The sequence below is a fragment of the Nicotiana sylvestris genome, chromosome 10 (assembly GCF_000393655.2).
Source record: "Nicotiana sylvestris chromosome 10, ASM39365v2, whole genome shotgun sequence".
Lineage (NCBI taxonomy): Eukaryota > Viridiplantae > Streptophyta > Magnoliopsida > Solanales > Solanaceae > Nicotiana > Nicotiana sylvestris.
Genome location: NC_091066.1, coordinates 114,458,424 through 114,471,471, shown reverse-complemented (window position 1 = coordinate 114,471,471; position 13,048 = coordinate 114,458,424). Strand labels below are relative to the sequence as shown.

Genomic DNA, 13,048 nt, shown 5'->3' with positions numbered 1-13,048 from the left:
ACGCATGTCTATCTCCGGTGTAAGAATATCGAACATATAACCTTCTACGAGCTAAGGAGCAAGTCCGAAATTGGGTTCTCCCAACTTTTTTTTTCCTTAAATATTTTTTTACACTTTTTGACAAACTTTTCCCCAAAAAAAAGAAGGAAATGAAGATGGAAATAGACGTGATTGCTGTTGGCTCTCTTGGGGCATGAAAGCTTGTAAGTTCATACCTTAATCTAACTCTAACCTAATAACATGAAACACGAAAAAACAATGGAAAAAGCATTTTGGATGGAAACAAAATGGAGATACACCAATAGCTTCCACAATTGCTCAGTTTCAGTGGGAAAAAAGTTGGTCATTTGGCAGATTTGTTATCTCCAGATGAATCAAAAAATATATGCTCTTTTAAGTTTGTCCACCTCAGTATCCACAATGGATTAATCAGGAAATTTTTGTATGTTCTTGTCCTTTCAACAACTAGACAAGTGACAGTCCGAAGCAGATTCAAAAATTTTAGTTACTACACATCAATACATATACTATCCTTTGTATGGCAAATTTAATATAAACATATTATTTGGAAAAAAAATTCAACAATAAAAGTATATATCTGGTATATACATACGCATTGAGGAGGATTCACATAACTGAACATATTTAATTTGAAAGTGACGCATCGATCGACTAACATAAATATAATTTGAAGTAAAAAATAATGATTTTAAATTCTACATTGGCCCATTTTCATCGGCTTACATAAAATGGGGGGTTGACTTTAACCCCATCTTCTATCCTCTTTAAATCAACCTCCTTTGTAATATGCTTGTAGAGAATTATTTAAACTTAAAGTGGCTTTAATATAACCATAATGGATGGCCAATGTTTTTTCAAACTTAATTTATTATAAGTACATTGCAATCATGTATGCGATTCTATTAAAGAATCTCTATAATTTTCTTTACTTTAAAATTTTTAATGTATCTTAAGAACTATTGACTATCTATTTTACAAGATGAATCTAGGCAAAATTGCCAAGAGTATGTATAACCATCAATTTGACTAAATTAACTCAATGAGATGTGAAACTAGAAGGATCAAGTCCTTTTGACTTGAAATTGGAAGGATCAATTCCTTTTGACTTGAAATAGGCTTTCTCTGCATTTGCTACCCTTAATTGAAACATTGCCCATTCATTTTCACATCTCTCCCTCACCTGCCACAACAACACACAAGTTCAATTAATCACACAGCAATTCACCTGCTTCAAGTTTTAAAGTGGAAAATAATGAAAAACAAGTAGATAAAGAGACATATTCCAAAAGAATAAATGAACAGTCAATAGAAAGATTATATGCCCCAAGTGTTCAAATGTAACATAGAGTTACTTACCCCTTTCCATGCAGCCTTACCATCTTTTGATTGCCCCTGTATAGAAATGAATGAGGAAAGGAAAAAAGTGGTCACTTCGGTGTAAAAGCCAATAATAATTACTATGCTATATGCCCAAATAAATCTACTCCATTTGGCATAAACTAAAGATGGCTTTATGTTTCCAATGTCAAGTTACACTAACTAGCATATTACATGTCACATAATATAGTTGGTTACGAAGTTGCTCGGACACGGGTGCAGATTTAGAGGTCAGATTTTTTAAAATGTAAATTCCAAAATTCGGAGATACGGATCCTATTATGGATACGGGTGCGGGGATCCGACTAAAACTAATTCAAAAATATAAAAATACAAAAATATCTCTAAACTATGAAAAATTTAGTGGAATACTTACGTGTAGCTTGTAAAGTGTGGAGTTCTTTTTTATTCTCAAGTTGTAGATAAGTAAAGGATTGATTTCCTGGATAAAATATGTTATTTTCTTCAAATTTACCCTAATTTTGGTTATGATTTCGGGAATCAAATTGTATATTGTCTCGACTTTTTCAATATGTCATGGTCAAAGTACTCAAAAGTGTTTGACCAGATCCAGTACGGATCCCCTACCCATATCCATACTAGTGTTGTGTCGACACGGGTGCAGCACCTAAACTGCCGTGTTGAAGCAACTTAGGTTGGTTACAATCACTTCATCTTGTTACCTGATTTCCAAGGGAAGGGACACTTTGATGAACAATCCATTGAGCATCTACAACTCCAATTTTCTCATGAGCAGGCTTCAAAACAGAATATGATATGCTTAGTGCCTTGATACTTTGGTACTAAAAAGACGAATACACGTGAAAGAAAGTAGCTAAGAAGACTGAATTCAGAACTTACCTCAACACATTTATGAAGTGCAAAGTCAAGTCCCCAACCATGGATCAAGTCATTCTACAAGTCACAAAACAACACAGTCAATCTCAACATAGCACAAAGTGTAAGACCTTCTCCGCGTTTAATATGCCAGCTGAGATACCTGAATCATATGCCACACACAACGCCATGCATCTCGGGAAAAGACAGGAGCCATGATCTCTATGAATCTGAAAAAAGAGAAGAGTATGTGGTAAGGACAAAGTAAGAACTGAAACAAAACAGCAAACAGGAGAAGTATTCATACGCTGAACATGGAGGCAAATGGGAGTCTGGACACACACCAGGTTTCTCTTCTGCTATCCTGATCAACAAGTACAAAACAGTTAAAAGCGCAACAGGAGTCGCTAGATAAATGATATCATGGGATTCCAGGCTCTTACATGTGAATTTCACCATCACTTCTTCTCTTTGTCATTTGCCACGTTGTTCCTTTCTTGGGATCTAAACCTGGCTGTGAAATTTCCAAACCATGCTTCTTGACAAGTCTAATGTACCTGGTGTTGGACAGGCGAATTTAGAAAAACTAAGATATTGTGTCGTTAAACACAGGAAATTACACAAAATACTTACTCCTTGGCATCAAAATGCTCAACTCCTAGGTCTTCATCCCAGATAAAAATATAGTCATATGGGGCGACAATGTCTGGATGCAGAAACCTTTTTGCATACCACCTTATAAAGAGGTAAACTTCTTGTCACTAACATGGTTTAAAGTTGATCACAGGTAAAGTTCTTGTCACTAACATGGTTTACTTACCATTTTGTTTGTTTCCGAGCACTCACATGGATGGCTCGTTTTGACCACTCGAATTCATCCCATTCAGTCGTCTTACCATCATAGTGAAAAAGAAGAATTGTAAAGTCGTCTGAGAACTGCACAGGAAAAATGAGTGAGGAGGAATTGGGAACAGAGAGGAGGAAGGGACCGATAAAAGGAAACAGACTGATATACCTTTTTTACATTAGCATCAACGTTATACTTCTGATTAATACCAACAGTAAATGTTACCAGATATTTTGGCTTGCTGGGTGGTAGGTCCTGCAGATAGAACATGATAAGAGTATTGGTCTATAAAGTTAAGCAAACATGATACAGAAGTTGTAACAGAACACTTACCTCATTAGGTTTTCCCCACAATCTCCGGGTATAGTAGTCGGACTCAGAAGCAATGATCTCTGGAGGTAATCTTTCTGCCCCTCTTGGGTTTGATTCAACCCAAATCTGGTTAGAATAAGGATTAAGACTATCAGATAGAAAAATGTGATTATTATCTTAAGATTGTGATGCATTGTTAACAGATGCAATGCAGGATAGGCTAGAATTTGGAATGTTTAGCTTCGGTAATAGTGTTGATGACCGCCCCCCCAGGCTTTGGTCTAGCTGTAACAGAGCAATGCATGATGTGTGGATTAAGTGGATGCATTGGTTCGAACCATGCCACAAACAAAGTCAGGTATTTAAGTTGAGAAAGGTAAACGGGCAGGCCCATTTTTCACCATGTTTCAAACAGTGTGCCACCGGCGGGGATTTGCAGAAAATAATAGAGTTGATGACCATATATTCAACTCTAGCAGGGATCTATCGGAAAACCATGTCACTCAATGTGCACACAAACTCCTTTTAAAGGAGAATAGCAAGAATAAGTTCCTTTTGTATTCTTAGAAGGCATTTTGCACAAGTGTCTTCACATTTGATATCTATAAAATTGTTAGTTTTGGAAGAAGTGCAGAAAGAAGAAAATACCTTCACTTGATGTGTACCATTCTGATTTTTGATCGAAGAATCAATGTTATTTCTGTCTCTAGCAATTGGGAAGTTGCTCACAAACATACTGGTTGTAATATTTAGCTGCCAAATTGGAATCGAAAGAAGTTACTTAATTGGACGTATATGAAATTACAACTACTGCACGAATCGAATAAGACCACCATATGATTGTATGAAAAAGGAAGGCGTTATCCATACCTTGGTTAATGAACTAGTAGGAAATGAAATTCCAATGAATAAGCCAAAAATGACACCGCAACATATGGAGACAATAAGCCTCATAGTTTCAGCTGGGTTTAAGCAATTGGAGCTGCACAACATACTTCAAGAGTTAAAGAAACTATTATGGGCTTCTCGTGTGGAGGTTGGTTGAAGATGATGTGATACAAGTAAAGGTTTATTCTTTATTCTGGCATCGATCAATCTATATCTGGGGATAACACACTATTTCAATGCGCGCTGCGAGCAAATCAAGGCAAACTCTGAATACTAGATATGACCCGCAAAATAACAGAGGTCAAGGTCCGCAAGTGAGATGATGGGGGATAAGCTTCATCATCGAGAGGGAAATAGTCCGGATCACCAGCTCCAAAAAAATTCCTCATACACTAGATTGCCCCCAACAGATTTTTATACAACTAGAAATCTTAAAACCTCAGCAAAGATCCAAACCTCATGCTCAGTTCTGCAAAGTCAAGAAGACATTTTGTGCATCCGCACTCAACTCACGTAACTTTACAAATCCACAAGCAACTAGAAAATTGGTCATGTGCCTCACTTAACTTTACAATCCTCAAGGAACTAAAAAAAAGGTCATGTGCCTAGCTTTTGACTATAGCGACTTGATCAATAGATGAAGGCACTAGGCTAATTTCAATTCCTCAATTTTGTGTCTCCGAAAACAAGCCATTGTGAGTCTTATTTGACTCATCCCTTACATTCAACCTATTCTACAAATTCACTCCTCTTTCAATACAATACAACCATACTTTCTTGAATTTAAAGGTATAACAATATGTATAACTTAAAAAACATATTCTTCTCTGCACAAGTTAGCTCCAAAACAGACAAAGTGTCATAGCAAGCTCCTATCAAAACTTTTAACACAAGACACAAAAGCACAAAGCTCAAAAATAAAAGTCAACTCTTGCCAGCAAAATCAATATAACCATAAAGACACTCAATCACTATAACCATAAAGACACTCAAAGGTTACACCTTCTAAACTTTTAAATGCTAAAGGCAGAGGCTTTTTTAAGAAAATACATGTAATAATATATAGTTGCTATTATTATATATTTATTGACTCAAAAATTTTTGCTGACAAAAAAGTCAAATATTATCTTTTTCTTTTAAGCATAGTTTTCAAAAATATTTTAAATATATGTTTTAAAAGTAAGAAATTGATATTCGAATTCAATTTAAAATTTTATACATTGGTGGCCTTCAATGGTTCAACCTTAAACCTACATTCTTTAGATGGCGAATGAAGTACTATTTACGTCAGTAATTACTAAATTATTGAATCTTCTAGTACAAATAAGTTGGAAAGAATATCCATATTTATGCTAAAAGAATATCAACACTTAGATCTAAGCACGTACCTCCATCTTCTTAATTAGGCCAAAGGTTCAATGTTCTATTCTTTTCTTTCAACAATAAATAATTATTTATATTAATTAGCTGGATGAAAAATTTGTCCCAATGGAACAGAAAAATTACATTTTTCCTATTATCTTTCAAACTGCTGATGCATAAGGTAAAATGAAGTATAGAAGCAAAATTTGAGTCTTTCCCAAAATATTCTTCCTCACAATTTTGAACAGTAAATTAGAGAAAAAAGAATAAGCTAATAAAGAAACTATCGCCATGGCTGTGGGGAGAGGATTTTTGGGAACTTGTAGCAACTAGTATCGAGATCGAGATCGAGAGAGAGAGAGAGAGAGTCTGTGTATTTGCTAGTTTATCCAATAAAAGTCCCAGCAATGTAAGAAGTTTCATCTGGAGCACTGATCTATACAACTTGGCGAATTCTGTCCATGTAACTGGTCCATAGTCGATAAAATATTGTGAGCAACACAACAGATAATAGACCATAAAAGGGAACAGCTACTACGCTATAATATATACAAAAGAGTCTTCTTGCATTGTTTTTTCTGTAGAAGGCTTGAACAACGAGAGAAAGCAGTTGACAAAGCCAAAAGGAGCCTTCTAGTATCATTAGCTATACCTTCCACATTTTGCTCAGTTCCAGTAGGAGAGAAGTTAGTCATTTGGTAGATTTGTGTCTATAGATGAATCAGAAAAGTAAATGCTCTTTTAAATTTTTCCATCTCAGCATCCGCAGATGATTAAGCAGGAAATTTGTTGTATGTTCATGTTCTTTCAACAACTGAATGAATGACAGTGGAGTTCCCAGTATTTGTTAATCCTCATGAGAAGGGCCATTTACGACAGATGAAGAAGATAAAGAGGGAAACCAGAGTTCTATACGGGTTCCCCCAGTTCCAATTGCAGCATCTGTTAATCTTGGTGAGATCACCCGCACGACACATCCATAACTCTCCAATATTTCTCGTGAAACAGTTAGTCCAGCCACAAAATTCCATGTCATGTTATCCTCTACCTTATCTTCAGAAAATAGATCTGCCCCAAAAGGTGCTAGAGAGTGCATCTGTGTCTATACAAAAAGAGGAGAAAATACTTCAGTACTAACTAGCACACAAGCCAGATGATAAAATCAATCATGAGCATATAGTTCATATCAATGCCCATCATCTGTCTATTTTCAAAGTTATAAAATCCTTTACTATTATTAAGTTCCTATTTTCATTTTATGTCCCACAATGTATCATCTTTGTATCAAAGCATTGTCTCAATGATCACGATATAGAATAGAGTTCATGACACCTTACCATATAGTGCATATCAAGGCCATCATCATCAATTATAACAAGAGCACCCCCTGCAGGTGCTCCAGTGGCAACAATTTCAACCTTTCCACCAGCTTGTATACGCAATAAGGCACCCTCGATCAGATTACCCAATGCCTGTCGTAAAGCAGGCTCTTCAATGGGCACCTGTAAAGATCTCGGAACCTCAGAAAGTAAAACAGCTCTCCTCTGCTCGTGCGCTAAAGGCGCCACTGCTCCCACCAAATCCACCAGTACATCAGAAACACTGCATGGTCTTTCGGGCGAAGAGGTGAAGAGGAAAAAGACCAACCAAAATGAAAATGAAAAATAAAAGGAATTATTAACAATCTCCAAAACCAAAGAGTTGTTCCACAAGACAGCACACAATCAAAACTCATCGTTTGGCATCAAACTAGGAAAACAAAAAAACGGCCATCCGAAGCTGCCTAAGTGAGTATTCATTAGACTTGTCAACCAATAGAAGAAGCATCTATACAGGGCAACTTTAAGGAAGAAACAGGAGGGAAAGGAGAGCCATCGAGCAAAAATCTCGAGAAGTTGATGGCTGAAGAAAGAGAATGCGAAAGATTGAAATTCTTTAGTATGTTATTATGCTGTCATATGCGTTAGCATTTTTTGAAGTTGACATAATGCAATTTGTACTTTCCAGATCCGTAGGTCTCTAAACCGAAAAAAAGTTTGAGAAACAAAAGTTTACCTGATTCCTTCCTGGTGTAAAGGTGCTAGAGCAAGAGGTGGCATTGGCATTTCTAGATCCTTGGATTTTAAAGAGAGAGATTCTAGCTTCTCAGACAAGTTACTGGATAACTGAGACCTCACCGACTCACGACCAGGATGAGTTGATTTAGGCATCTTTTTCAATGTTTCTTCACTATAACGCATTATATTAGCCTGAAAAATGTATAAGCCCATAATATTCAACAATTTATCTTTGTTATTCTCAAAATCACTTGTAGGCAAGTCAACAACTAAGGCAAACAAGAGCCGGCGAAGTCTAGATGGACCTTCTTAATGTGACCTATATCTGTTGCAATGTTTCTAATTGATGTTTGAGAAGTTCAATCCTCTAGTGTTACTATTATCCTCCAGGGTTGAGAGATTTTAGTTCATGACTAGAATTTATTTCCTCTTTACATGGTCTCGTTGGAACTCCCAACTTGCTCTTAGTATTGAATGACTCAAGTTTGTACCCTTTCAAGTTTCCCAGAAAATTCTAGCTCTTTTAAACTGAATTAGAGGCTTGCTTCAATCTTTCTCCTTCCTTTCTCAGTCAAAGTCACATATAAGAAGTCAAGAACAATGAGAGAGAGGCGCAGTTGGTGAAGTACCTTTGTTAGGGAAACAGCATCCTGGAGTCCCTTAAGAGTATCACTCAGGCAATCACCTTGCTCCAAGATATCTTGAACAATATCATATGAAATCTGCAATAGGCCATATGTGCAGATTAGTTCATCATTAAAGTAATTGATTAAAAAAGTCCCACGAAAAGTTACAATTATTTGGGGGCAAAAAGAAGATGAAGCAGGATAAAGAAAAGGTTGTGGGTGTAAATTTCTTGAGAAAAATACCTCACTCTTTCTAATCTGAGAAGATAACATCTTACTCAAAGTTCGAATGCTGGAAAGAGAACCCCGAATCTGCACATTAAAGATTCATAAAAAATCTATTATGTTCTGAAATCTGTATGCCGTACATGTCGACCACCTTAAATTGATGGCATATATGGGTGCAGCTGCAGTGCAAATCTTACTTGCTCAACCAAATTGCTCATCCTGATATTATTTTGCCAGGTGGACTGTTGGAGCAAAATTGCTTTCTGACAAGGACAAAATAAGTTAATTCTAAAACAAAATTATATCAATGCAAGATTTATGATGAAATTATTGTGCAAAACTGGAAAAAAGAGAAAACAAGAAAACTAAATAACAAAATGCTCAAAGAAGAAATTTCATGGCAACAAATACGAAAAAGTTAGAACTGGTGTTATATCGTCAATATTTTAGCCATTTTTTAGATGATACTATTACGAGTTTTTGGATGTTATAGTAATTGCATATTTCAAAGAAATATTTATACATAGAGGGATGCAAATGAATTAATTGAATTCTAGACATAATGTATACTTAGCACCTTTTTCATATCAGTGTTCGTACCTGATCCATGACATAAGCCATTGCAAGTGAACGGGAAATATTTATAGCATTTAATCTTTGCTCAGCTGTGAGTTTTAACATCTCAAAGGAGTGGTCAGTTGAAGTTTGGATATTCAACGATTTCAAATCCATGCTAGGAGGCAAGGAATAAAACTCCTCCTGGCCAGGCCATGCTTTCACATTAAACCCACCCTTATCAAATGCAGTTCTTGGGAGTTCCGCAACTAAAAACCCAACAATAAATGGGTGTTTTACCATAGGGAACACCATAGCTCCAAGCTCAGGAAGTAATTCTGCCTAAGATGAATAAGACTACTCAAACACAGTAAAGTCATACATTCAGTGTAAAACAAACTTGAAGGAGAAACTGATGTACCTCTTGTCTCGAAAGAGCTGCTTCAGCCGCTCTTAAGCCCGCAGGAATGCTAAAGTTACCAGTTAGAATCACAAGATCAGTCGCATTGACATGTGGATGTAAAGTAATGCGACGCAACTCTAGCTGGTCCATTACATAACTACCTGCTGGTCTTACATAAACCTGCAATTCACTAAATTAGCACAAGGAAAGTAACTAAAAAGGCAAAAGTGTTTCAACCTTATATCACCAAAGAGCCAGGTGAGGGGGAAGTACTTTTCTCTTTAGTTTGGTTTTGTCCTATTGGTCTTCTATCATTTTGAAAATCCTAAAGAAAAATAGGTTAAAAATAGGCTAGAGACCCCGCTGTTCACAACACATGAAGCCCAATCAAACATGGAAGATGTTTAGAGTTATCAAATGATACATCGTGAAATAGAGTTTAAACAAAGTATTATAGTAAGAATAGATAACTTGGTTTCATTTATTGGTCTGTATTTTAGTGTTATAGGATAATAAAATGGTTAGAAATCCCTTTTTCTTTTCAACCTTTTCCTGATACTGGTAGCAATGTAATAATAAAAAGCACTAAGGCAGTGCAAGCCATATGTACATGGAGGGTTGGATCAAGTATGATCCACCTTAATTACAAAAAGCCTAACATGTCTACCAAAGATTCTTACTTTCTACCTGACTTCTTTACACCAAAAATGAAACAAAAGGATACAATTCATCTTAACATCTTGGAGGGAATTGTATCTATCTTCAAAAACTCTTAAGTTCCTCTCTTTCCGTACTGTCCACCAAATGCAGGCAGGTATCAATCTCCACCATGTCTTCTGCCTCAGAGAACCTCTATTATTGTTCCAAGATTTTAGTAAATCAACAGTGGTTGCAAGCATGGCCCATGTGAGGCCCACAATGTTAAGGAACAGTTGCCACGATTGTCTAGTGATGGGGAAGTGTAGAAACAAATGGCTATTGGTTTCCAGAGCTCTGCCACAGAGCAGGCACCTAGGGCAGAGCTGGAATCCCCTTCTCTTCAGGTTCTCTTGGGTTAGGCAGACTTCTCTTCCACCAGCGATGAAAAACAGGCCACCTTAATGGGAGCTTTAACTTTCCATATATTCTTACATGGCCATCGATCTATGTATTGACCTGTGTTTGAGATCAAAGGATAGGCATACTTGACAGTATAAATCTCATTCTTGCAGTTGTTCCAAAGAAGGGTGTCTTCATACTCTTTATGTACTTGGAAAACTTCCAAACTCAATCAGAAATTCCACTAATGCCCGATCAATCAGTCTTATTCTGAAAGTGATGTTCCAGCCATGCTGTCCCAGGGTGTATTCATTTTAACATCAGGCATCCAATTTTCTTTTCAATCTTACACTAATTTATGCTGTTCCTAATGAAAGCTTATGTTGATCATCCAAACCCATTGTTACAGTCTATCTAGCCTTCTTGGGGAAAGTTCAAGGAAAGTGAACCTCTCCTTTGTGAGGAGGTCTGTGTTGTTCTTTAATACTTTTAGAGTATTCTAACGGGTTAAAGAACACTTGTGCAAATGAAAGAACAAAAGCCATGTGCATCCTTATTAGTGAGAGAGGACTGAGAATTCAGGATGCTGGAAAAAGGACCAGTTGATAGGGTCCTAGTCCTAGAAAAAGCATGTTCAAGAGTATTGCCAGAAGATGCCTTCACCACCAGGCTATCAATGGATCAACCAATTTTTCCTAGTTGATGGCATCTCATCCCGTGGGCCCTCTGTGATCACTTTACTCTGTTGGGTCTTACTCCTAGCAAATTGGATGTGCCAAAAATTTAGGTTACATTTTTTTTATCTAAAATCAAAGCAAGAAAGAGTGTAACAAATCACAATATTTGATACAAAGAACTAAAGAGGATTATAATCTTAAGAGCATCTCCCAATCTAACAAGAGCATCATTTCTTTCCTTTTTTCTAAAAGATAGAAGTTGCAATGACTAGAAATGATGCCTTTCTTCTCTAAAATGCAACTACATTTGAGTTCCTTATCCTTGGGCTGAAACTGCTCAGTTAAACTGAAGCAGCATAGACGGATCAATTTTCAGAGAAGAAAGAATAGTTCCTAAAGAAACTTAAGCACCATTTCACTACCTAATGCCTATTGGTGGAAGCTCATACTCTTAGGAACAGAATATACAGGTTGCATTCTTATAATAGAACCACTAGACAGAAGACTTAAGGCCAGTCCGCTGTCCAGAGAGCGAAACAAACTGAACTAAGTTCTACAGGTTGCCATTTGTAATTTTTGAAGAGCAGAGAAAAAGGAGCAATAGCATTAATTGGCAAGCCATACAAACTTATCTGGAAGTTTCACTTATCTTAGACCTTAATGCAGCTTAATTCTGGAAATGGAAGACCTAACAACAGGCACAACGAACTCAAAACAGACAAATTGCCAAAGAACAACCAGCAACAAAAATCGAAACATAAAGCTTCTTATGCTAGGCAAATTAACATAGATATACAAAATATACAAAATTATCTTACTCCGAAGAAGAAGCATTAATCAAAAACAAAAAAGCAAATAGAGTTTCTTACGGTAAGAACCGTTTAAATTCATGAAGACCTAAACATAAAGCCTTAAGCTAATGAAATTAAATAGTCATATTAGAATATTAGAATGTTATTGTGATTAAAAAAAAAAAGATGTAGAAAATTATTTTTGAACTACTGAATAAAGCATTAATCAAAACACAGTGAACAACAGGTAAATGTTACTTACGGAAAGAACAGACTGAGGATGGACAATACGGCGAAAGAGGTCGAATTGTTCAACGCAAAGTCTCTTGAAATCAGCACTCGGTAATACCAAGCCTCCGTCATCCTTTTCAATCCTCTGAACGAACTCCACCGGTGACGTCGAAGCATTCCGTATGGCCGCAGCAACAGCTGACGCCGACGAAACCATACCGTCTCCGTCGCCATGGGAATCATCATCGGAGCACGTGCCGCTGACGTGCCGGAGAGAAGTATAGGTGGAGGAGGTAGCGGCGGCAGTGGTGAGAGCAAGTGGTGGTAGTCTCTGTGAAGAAGCGTGAGTAACTGTAGTTGCTTTTTTTTGGAAGGTAGGGGAGAAGAGGAGGGTATGTTGGTGGTGATGGGGCGGGGGTGGATGTGGGTGAGTGGGATTGGATAATGGTAATGGATTCTGCGGAGGAAATGCAGAGAGCAGCATTTTCTTTACTGTGCTAGATCGGATGGATGGTTGTAATGCGAATGCTGTGTGGCTCAGTGTCCACACATGGAAGAAATTGGTCCAATGCCGTCCCGCTATTGGTCCTCAAGGATCTTATTGCTGTGGGGTCCCACTAACTACCAGTTTAGTTTTCTCTTTCTTTCTTTAAACTAGTACTAGTACTCATAATGAAGAATATTATCTCGCGTTTGGTCGTATATTTCTAAATTTGTTTTGAAAAATTTGATTTGAGTGAAATTTGATTTGAAGATGAAAATGTATTTGGACATACGTTTTCAAAATATATTTATCAA

At 36.9% G+C, this 13,048-nt stretch overlaps 2 protein-coding genes across 2 annotated transcripts; both read right to left on the bottom strand.

The window, feature by feature from the left end:
- Positions 1 to 733: 733 nt before the first annotated feature.
- Positions 734 to 5,219, bottom strand: LOC104228871 (uncharacterized). Its single transcript, XM_009781419.2, has 13 exons — positions 4,265 to 5,219; positions 4,043 to 4,147; positions 3,416 to 3,520; positions 3,251 to 3,337; positions 3,056 to 3,171; positions 2,869 to 2,970; positions 2,679 to 2,792; positions 2,543 to 2,599; positions 2,399 to 2,465; positions 2,260 to 2,313; positions 2,082 to 2,156; positions 1,378 to 1,413; positions 734 to 1,201 (listed from the first exon to the last, which is right to left on the bottom strand). Exons 1-13 carry the CDS (start codon positions 4,385 to 4,387, stop codon positions 1,058 to 1,060), a joined length of 1,185 nt encoding a protein of 394 aa, XP_009779721.1. The 5' UTR covers positions 4,388 to 5,219; the 3' UTR covers positions 734 to 1,057.
- Positions 5,220 to 6,018: 799 nt separating this feature from the next.
- Positions 6,019 to 12,807, bottom strand: LOC104228870 (chloroplast sensor kinase, chloroplastic). The gene is made up of 9 exons (XM_009781418.2): positions 12,282 to 12,807; positions 9,532 to 9,693; positions 9,156 to 9,452; positions 8,753 to 8,818; positions 8,571 to 8,639; positions 8,331 to 8,423; positions 7,700 to 7,893; positions 6,982 to 7,255; positions 6,019 to 6,746 (listed from the first exon to the last, which is right to left on the bottom strand). The coding sequence occupies exons 1-9, from the start codon at positions 12,732 to 12,734 to the stop codon at positions 6,492 to 6,494; spliced, it is 1,863 nt and encodes a 620-aa protein (XP_009779720.1). The 5' UTR covers positions 12,735 to 12,807; the 3' UTR covers positions 6,019 to 6,491.
- Positions 12,808 to 13,048: the final 241 nt, after the last annotated feature.

Coding starts and splice junctions, on each gene's coding strand:
- LOC104228871 (XM_009781419.2), bottom strand. CDS start 4,387: ATGTTGTGCAGCTCCAATTGCTTAAACCCAGCTGAAACTATGAGGCTT. Junction 2,600..2,678: donor AGTGATGGTGAAATTCACAT/GTAAGAGCCTGG, acceptor CTTGTTGATCAG/GATAGCAGAAGAGAAACCTG. Junction 1,202..1,377: donor GTAAGGCTGCATGGAAAGGG/GTAAGTAACTCT, acceptor TTGTTGTGGCAG/GTGAGGGAGAGATGTGAAAA.
- LOC104228870 (XM_009781418.2), bottom strand. CDS start 12,734: ATGCTGCTCTCTGCATTTCCTCCGCAGAATCCATTACCATTATCCAAT. Junction 8,819..9,155: donor TGGCTTATGTCATGGATCAG/GTACGAACACTG, acceptor TGTCCTTGTCAG/AAAGCAATTTTGCTCCAACA. Junction 7,894..8,330: donor ATGCTGTTTCCCTAACAAAG/GTACTTCACCAA, acceptor TACATTTTTCAG/GCTAATATAATGCGTTATAG.